The 8,802-nt window shown below is 39.0% G+C and overlaps 1 protein-coding gene across 1 annotated transcript in view; it reads right to left on the minus strand.

Moving 5' to 3' along the window:
* LOC127446758 (glucosylceramide transporter ABCA12-like) overlaps positions 1 to 8,415 on the minus strand; it is a 54,915-nt gene extending 46,500 nt beyond the window's left edge. The window contains exons 1-10 of the mRNA XM_051707946.1: positions 7,062 to 8,415; positions 6,429 to 6,532; positions 5,282 to 5,388; positions 4,517 to 4,725; positions 3,896 to 3,972; positions 3,621 to 3,751; positions 2,173 to 2,343; positions 1,450 to 1,614; positions 713 to 908; positions 423 to 562 (exon numbers count right to left, since the gene is read on the minus strand). Of these exons, the coding sequence (XP_051563906.1) occupies positions 423 to 562; positions 713 to 908; positions 1,450 to 1,614; positions 2,173 to 2,343; positions 3,621 to 3,751; positions 3,896 to 3,972; positions 4,517 to 4,725; positions 5,282 to 5,388; positions 6,429 to 6,532; positions 7,062 to 8,383 (2,622 nt within the window). The 5' untranslated portion in view covers positions 8,384 to 8,415. The remainder of the gene's footprint in view (positions 1 to 422; positions 563 to 712; positions 909 to 1,449; positions 1,615 to 2,172; positions 2,344 to 3,620; positions 3,752 to 3,895; positions 3,973 to 4,516; positions 4,726 to 5,281; positions 5,389 to 6,428; positions 6,533 to 7,061) is intronic.
* Positions 8,416 to 8,802: the final 387 nt, after the last annotated feature.

An 8,802-nucleotide genomic window follows, 5' to 3' on the forward strand; every position in this document is an offset into this window, starting at 1 on the left:
GGGTATATATTTCTATACTGCTACACTCTCTTTTTGTCTCTATCTTTTTGTCTCTATGTGTGTGTGTGTGTGTGTGTGTGTGTGTGTGTGTGTGTGTGTGTGTGTGTGTGTACGAGAGAGAGAGAGTTCTCTCCACCAAGTAGTGGTGAGAAAACAGGATTTTCTTAAAACAATAATCTAATAATGCGTAACATGTCTTATCTGGTAAGAAATAAAACAAACATGTTGGATAAAAATAGATCATGATGGAAAAGAGTGACGGAAATTGATGATTTGTTGCACAGCCTCAGAATGCATGTACAAATAAAATGCTTTGCTAAAGTGCTTTGGATACAAGTGTCTTCAGTGAAAAATCGGAAATTGGTAGACAGTATAAATTCAGTTTATATGTCAATATTTATAGAAGTATTTTAAACCAATACCTTTCTCATGATTTCTCTAATCAGAGGTGTGTCTGGTGAGTACAGGACCTGTCCTAACAGCATGGGTTTGAGGAATGCCCATGCCACCGCGCCCCCTGTGGTGTTCACCATATCCAAATAAAGGTTCATACAGAAGGGACCTGTACATTAGGACATAAGCAGTATATTAATTATGCCAGACCACAGCATCTCATCAATCTGTACTCCATATGCTGTAAGTAGATTCATGAAAGTTCATTATCATATTGCTTTATTGCAAATTTAGCTGAGAAAAGAAAGTGCTTTTATACTGGCATCGTGAGGGATTTTGAACTTCTGAATGAGTTCTTCTCTCTTGTGGTCCGCCTGGACTGATGGATCAGTCTCAGTTGCGATGGGAAGTTTAGTGATGGCGAAAAGCGTAAGGATTCCGTTTTTGCACAAGGCTCGAGAGAGGGTGTTGAAGGTTGCTCTGCTAGACATTGTGGATCGCTTTCCTCTTACCAGCTAAAAAAGAGAGAGAAAATAAAATGTTTGTGGCAGTGCTTGGTGGGATTACCAATTTTACCAAAGTAACAATGTTTAGGCTAAAGTGTGTAATTCCTGTGACACTAGCACCACCAAATGGAATTGCAAAAATTGTTTCCAAATGGCTTTCCCAAATACCACCCTAGTCTGCAATTGGTTGAAAAAACACAGTCCTGGCCCACTGGTTGAGTCAGTGTAATCAAACAGAGCAATGTTTGATAGCACCTTATGCTGAGTTCCATTCAACTCGGAAAGCCGGATTTTCCAACTTCCTACAAGGAAAAGTGCAATAGAACACCACTTGAAGTCGGAATTCCAACTTGGAAGCTCGTGCGGAAATTTTCAACTCCGATTTCGGCAAGATGCAGGTGCTTGACGTCACACAAACATGTCGGCACCCAGAGAGATATACGAAGTACTTTGAAACGACTTGAATGGAATGCAGCATTTGACCTACAGTTTTTAGGCTTTTCGGAGAAATCAATCTATCAATCTACAAATTTTCTTTGGGAGAACTCACGCTGTGGAACTCTTGGTTGGCCACCAGGTTAAGATCTCCTATGGTTGCCAGGTACTCCTGCAGTTTGTTCAGGGCAGGTACAAGCTTTTGCATCATTTCCGTCAGGAACTCGACCATCTTTAGCATGAGTGCCACCAAATCCTGAATTTCTTTGGATAACAACAGCTGCAGGAAAATGTTATAGACAAGAAGAGAATACTACAATCTGGTAGGGGATGGTGTTATGACCAAAATCTTACACTGTATAACAATAACTGTTTGTAAACACAATATAGTTTTGAAGTATGAATATATATTTTTGCTAGAAACTGAAAAATTGCTTATATATTAAATAACCATGTGGAAATATCTATTTTTTGATAATCCAGAGAATTAAATACTGTACAAATGAATGGCTTCATCTCATTTGATAATTGTATTTATTTGGATAACCAAATCAAAACCATAAGATTATTTGTAACAAATGAATGTTAAGAGCTGAATATATATATATATATATATATATATATATATATATATATATACACACTGTTAAACTACAGCTACAGTAAAACTACTGCAATAAAATGAATTTTTTTGACTCTGTATTCTGATTGGATGAGATAAGGGTACAGTAAATGAGAAGAATCTACACAAATACATTATAGCATAAAAAAGGGCATTATTATTTTGGATTCATAGCAATTATAAGTAAGTTATGTTAAATTAAGTTAAGTTTTTTACCCTGAACAAAGCGGCCTTCGTATCCACGTGGCGAACCAGGAGAATTGCCATGCTGTACCATTCACTGTCTGACATATTACAGAAGGCGCTGAAGATCATCTGCCCTGTAGGGTCCAGTCCCAGAGACGAGGGGTTCGAGCACTGATGCAGGTTTGCCAACCATGTCAAGATCTATGGCGAGAGAGGACAATCTGAGATTAATGCAAGAATTTTACTCTTTAAAAGTCTTCACATCATCCTAGAATGCTACTAGCTTGAGTTAACAGGACATACAATATAAGAGCTAAGCTTCAGTACTCTTTCAATACTGTTTAAAAAGCGTCCCAGCTGGCAACTCATGAAGCTGGTTGAGATAATGCCCAGAGTGTGCAGAGCTGTAATCAATAGCCAAAGGGCGGCTACTTTAAAGGGATAGTTGTAAATGAAATTTCTCTCATTATTTACTCACCCTCATGCCATCCCAGATGTGTATGACTTTTTTTCTTCTGTAGAACACAAGCAAAGATTTTAGGAGAATATTTCAGCTCTGTAGGTCCATACAATGCAAGTGAATTGGCCAGACCTTTTCAAGCTCCAAAAATCACACAAAGGTCACATAAAAGTAATCAATATGATTCCAGTGGTTAAATCTATGTCTTCAGAACATTCATATTCACATGAATATTTCACATTCTGAAAGTGGAAGTGAAAGTGGAGATTTATAGTAAAAAAGGATTGAAATTTTGATCTGTTTTTCACCCTAAGTGATTTCATCGGTTCAGAAGACATTTATTAAACCACTGGAGTCATATGGATTACTTTTATGCTGCCTTTATGTGATTTTTGGAGCTTCAAAGGTCTGGCCCCCATTCAGTTGCAGTAAAGGACCTACAGAGCTGAGATATTCTTTTAAAATCTTCATTTGTGTTCAGCGGAAGAAATAAAGTCATACACATCTGGGATGGCATGAGGGTGAGTAAATGATGAGATAATTTTCATTTTGGGGTGAACAATCCCTTTAAAGAAGCTAAAATATAAGATAGCTTTGATTTGTTTCACGTTTTTGGTCACTTCGTAATTCCCATCATCTTTATGATTTCACTGTTATTACAAGATTTGGAAAATAGTAATAAAAATGCATAGGTGAGTCCAATTTCTTTATGTGCATAGTACTTTCATAAAGCAGCTTTATGAAGAATAGTGCTCTACATCCCTCAATCAGCAAGCCAAAGGCGACAATGACAAGGAAAACTCCCTAAGATGTTTAGGTAGGACCCTGGGATGGGAGGAAACAAGAGTCTCCTCTGGCTGAGGAGATGGGAAATGACAACAAAAAGTGCCATTCAATTTATTTTTGTCTCTCTCTTGTTTTCCTGTTTCTGCCTCACACTGTGTGAAACCATAATTTTTGGGGCACACCTTTTGAGAGCAGATCTGATGTATGCATTGGGGACAGAGTTGTGCTGTACCTGCATGTTGCTGCTGGGTAGAGGGGACTCCAGCAGAGCCTGAAGAGTGAGAGGGGGGAGGCTGGTGTACCGCTCAACATCCTGAACAAACAGGGTAGTGTTCTTCAGCAGCTCTGAAACTTCCTCTTCAGCTGTCAAAATGCAATACAAAAGACAAGTGAGGAACCATGCATGCACACATAGGGGCTGAAAAAGAGTGATTGGACCACCATCTGACGGCTGCAGAACATTGATGTTTCTGCTGTTCTTATGCCGGAAGGGACAGTGGTACACACCTGGAGATGTCATATTGATGTTAAGAGTTCTCAGAGTTTTGATGTCGAAGCCAACAAATTGAGAGAGGGTTGAGGTCCTAAACAAGAGAGAAAAAGAGAGGAAAACAACAAAAAGTAATCTTTGACATTAAATTTCAAGAAGTTCTTAAGACAAGCTTTAATAATGATTTATAACTGTTTTAATAATAATTTACATTTGTTTGTGCAGTCAATGTAAATTGCCTTTTGCAACCCATTTTACTTTCGTAATCTGCTGTATTTTAGAGAGAAACAAGATCTTCAATGAAAAGTAAATGTACGGTGAGGTACATTAATTGGATCATGAAAAGTGGGTGTTACAAAACAGAATGGATCCAGGTGGTTAAAGGGGAGAGGTTGAAAAGAAAGAGGGATTTGTGATGTCAACTGAAAAGGAAAGTCGTTTCAGAGGCAGAGCAAGTTATTACGTTTTGATGAAAAATTACAAAACCAATTTTTTCTTTTTTTTTTTTTTTTTTTTTTAATGAATCAGGCACAAAAAGATCAAGAACATACAGTATATTAAGAAAGTAAACAGGGTAAATTTTGATTTCATATTGACCTAAAAAAGGTCACGTTGAAGGTAATTTTAAAAAGCAATACCAGTCCACTTCAGTGTTGTAAGTGCTGGGGTCTCCAACAAAAGTCTGGAAAATCAGATCATAGATGTCAACGCTTTTGTTCACCACGTTGGTTGTGAGCACATGGAGAGCCTGAAGTGTGGGGACAACGGTGCCACATAGCAGCCTAGGGCTGAGAGACAGAGCCTGGCTGATCATCTGCACAGAGGCCATATTTTCCAGAGCACAAACCTAGAACATCAAGAAAACAACTCATAGTAAAATTTACAGTCCAGAGAGCTGGAAATCTAATAAACTAAAATGTAAGCTGCTTTTCACTGAAAGTTCCTGTCCTCTGCATATCTTATTTGTCATTTTCTGCACCATATTTGCTTATGACACATGCAAAAACTAATGCCATATAACCTGGCATGAAGCATATTAAGTCGCCATTTATCAAAAGCACAAATTAGATCTGAATGCTGCAGTGGATGGGAAGACATTAGTTAGTGACTTTAATTTTGTCCTGTTTCTCAAACAAAACTATCTAGGACATGTAATATGGACTACTTTTATGATAATTTTATGATGATCTTTTGCCTTTTTTGGAGCTTGACAACCATGGTCACAACAAACCATCATTGTTTGGAAAAGTGGAGTGTACATTCTTCAGAATTTCTCATTTTGTTTACTACAGAACATAAAACTGCATTCAGGTTTGAAACAGCACAAGGGTGAGTAAATAATTTTTGGATTAACTATTCATTTAATGAAGCTCAATTTGCATCTTAACCATCAATACTCTCACCTGAGTCAACAGGTGGTCCAGTATCAGACCCGAACTGTCATTCATCCAGTTGGCTGAACCAAATTCAAAGACAGTGTTTAGCACTTGCAGTAGAAGATTCAGATTTTCTGCAGAGAGACAAGAAAAATAAGAAAAGGGAAAACAAAGATCAGCTTTCACAGAGCTGAAGAAACTTAAATTCCCCACAGGCATCATTACTTCAACCTAACTACATTTTCAGGACAGACACACAGTGACGAAAGCAGCAAATTATCTAGCAAAAAATCCCCCCTTAAAAAAAGAGATATTTATAAGCTTAATGGCATTGTGTACTGATTTAGATCTGACAGCTCCTACAGAACATCTGCAACACCTCCAGCTATTAAAAAAGTCTGACACTTATGTGGAAATTAAATGCTCAACAAGACATCGGCATTATTAAATCATACTAGCAAACATAAAGCAAACAGAAAGGCTTAACGAGTGACTTATCAATGAAAATGAAAGTGTGCTGCAGACAAGGGGCATGAATAAACAGTGGAACTTCAAAGAAACGACAAATGGTGCATCCTGGAGCACAGCAGGATGATATATTTAAGCAAACTCAAAAAGCGACTGGGCTAATAACACAAAGCACTGGGGATCACCAACAGTTGAGCAAGAAGGTAAAACTTTTGAAAAAAAATAAAAATATTAATAATTTAAACAGCATAGGCTGAAGAAGTGATTCTACTGCGGGAATGGGATTTAATAAGGTGCAGAAAGACTTTCTAATATAGTCTGGCCACATGCCTCCTGGCAGAACATTGAAAAAGCAGACTTTAAATTTATTGTTCGTGGAACTGCTATGAAAACTAACAAATCTTTGTATTGACAAGCACATAAAGCAACATACATTGATTTATAGCGAGAGTATAAAAGTAATTTATTCAGTGGGAAAATCGGGGGTCTGAAATATTTACAGTGCATAACACATACATATTTTTCCTGAGCTAAACAAATGTAAATTATGTATAGAGATAATTACAAATTCATACAGCTGAATGCAAAATACTCAGATGCACTATATACAACTGTGGGTATCTATTCAGCATAAGAGATCATGGAAATAAAGACCTTGAATGAACAGTGTTATAGGTCAGAAACTTTTCTCAGTTGATTTATGTACCTTGAGATTCATTGGCCAAACTTCTCATGATGGTCTTTATAGGAGAAGAATACTGAAGATCATCTGGAAGACTGTTCGCAACATTTGCCAGCAGTAAAGGCAGCCTAAGTAAACATAAAAAAGTTTAATTAACTAACCAAAACTTATTCTTTACCATTTTTACAGGGTTCAACTTAATCATATTGTTCTACAATGCAACATGATCATTTATTTTCATGACCCCAAAAGTGTGTCATGAAACTTATTTCTTTGATGAACTTAGCAATTACTGTATTCAGGCAAAGTAATAGGCTTACAGTGAGCAACAAGACAATGGGCACAGTTATGAGCTCATAACAAATCTTTTGAAAAGACCAGCAATGCTTGTAACCAGCATATGTTTTTTTTTTTTTTTTTTTTTTTGGATGGTGGTTTGTTGGTGTCCCCACATGGCTTCTTACTATCTTAACCACTAAGAGCTCCATGGTCAACCAACTTCTATGTTAGTTGGCCGTTTTTGCTGGTGAACAGCATAGCTATTCTGGTCCACCAGTTAGAGCAGTACCACCCCAGCAAAAACCAGCCTAACCAACATGGAAAATTGGAACCAGCATGGTCTATTTTTCAGAAGGGGAAGACCTTATAGAAACTTACTTGTCTGTCCAATTTGTGTCATTCATCAGCAGCAGATCCCCAATATTCATGCTTGCAGCCCCCAGCACCTTCTGGGTGAGATTCAACTCCATGCTGCTATCGCCCATCGAGATGAATTTCTGGATGGTGTGCAGCAGCTGTTGGGTAATGTCAGCTGTTTGATTAAGAGGGCTTTTGTCCCCTTGGAGGATCATTAGGATTGTCTTCATGTTCTGTTCCAGGTCACCAATAATGCTGCCTGATGTGTTGGTGTTAATATTTGGCACACTGGCCAGAAGTCCACTGACAGAATGAACTATCTGAGATACCGCTCTCTCTACATCACCAAAGGAGCTGGTGTCATTAAGCACAGAGGACATTGTCTCCATGAGGTAGAGTGTGATATTGAGGTATTGTCTTCCTTCAACAGGCATTACTGAGTATAGAGATTGCACAGCCTCGCTCAGAGAATCCACCACTTGTGACACTTGGATAGCAGAATCGGTTAACTTGAGGCCCTCAAAAAGACTCATGGACACTTGATTGGACATGGTCATCAAAATGTAAGCAAGACCATCTGGAGTCATTTGTGTGGACGTCGGATCATAAGTTATGTTTAGAGAGGCAAGGAGAGACCCTGTAACCTGCTGGGAGATTTCCGGGAAGTGTGGTATGATTTCCGCAGTGCTGGATACTCTGGAGAGGGCAGTTAAAAGAGGGGATTTGATTGAATAGAGGTAGACATGCATTTCTTTGGGGAGAACAAAGATCATTTGATTTAATGTCTGGTTTAGCAGCATCTCCCGCTCTGCGTTACTGCTCAGGCTGTAGTTGTACATGGAGAGGTTGAACAGTACGTGGGTGGCCATGGCACTGCTAAGGACGAGAGGACGGGTGACCTCTTGAACGGATTGTCCATTTGGAAGCATTGTGATATTTGAGAGGGCAAGAACATGGTTAAGAGAGTTAGAAATCATGTTGGTTGACATCAGAACTTGCTCTGTATCTATAGGGTATGCCTCGAGCAATGCAAAGGCTTGCAGCATTTGTCCAGATATTTTGAAATACATTGCTACTTCTCCAGAGAGGAGTGAGGCGAAAGCTTTGGCAGTTTGATCCACAGCCATCAAATATGGTCCTACGGTCATTTGTGACCCTGAATTGGAAAATGAATCAATTATGTTTTGAAGAACATCAGTGATCTGACGGCTGGTGTCATTGACTTCCTGAAAGTTCTCGGTGAGGATGCTATTGAGGGCAGTGAGGAACTCAATTGCAGGGCTGGTGCCATTTTCTTGCTGTGAGACAATGTTTGACACTGAGGCTTGAAGTTGTTGGGCCATGTGCTCAATTGTTTGAGCAATGTTCAGAGATGGCTGCTCGGAGAGCAGCATGGCCATGTCAACTGTTCTTCCTAGGCTCTCTGCCAGCTTTTCTATTTTATCTAGGTCCGCCAGACTCCATCTCTCATTGCCAATGTCTATAAACATCTCCAGCAACTCCTGTCCATTGCTCGGAAGTGTCAAGTCGGACAGCACCTTCAGAACTGTATCAATGGTTTCCTCCTGACTTGAATATTCATTAGTGTCTCTCAACAGACCTTTTAGGATGACCGCCAGGTCTGGATTGGCAAAGAAAACGTGGATGGTCTCCAAAATTTCAGTCTGGGTAGGTGGAATAGAAAGAATTTCAAGCAAGGCTTGGTAATCGATGTCAAGAATATCAAGGAAGTCGTCAACTGGCTCCCTTATTACACTACGTG

Source organism: Myxocyprinus asiaticus, chromosome 10 (genome assembly GCF_019703515.2).
Source record: "Myxocyprinus asiaticus isolate MX2 ecotype Aquarium Trade chromosome 10, UBuf_Myxa_2, whole genome shotgun sequence".
Lineage (NCBI taxonomy): Eukaryota > Metazoa > Chordata > Actinopteri > Cypriniformes > Catostomidae > Myxocyprinus > Myxocyprinus asiaticus.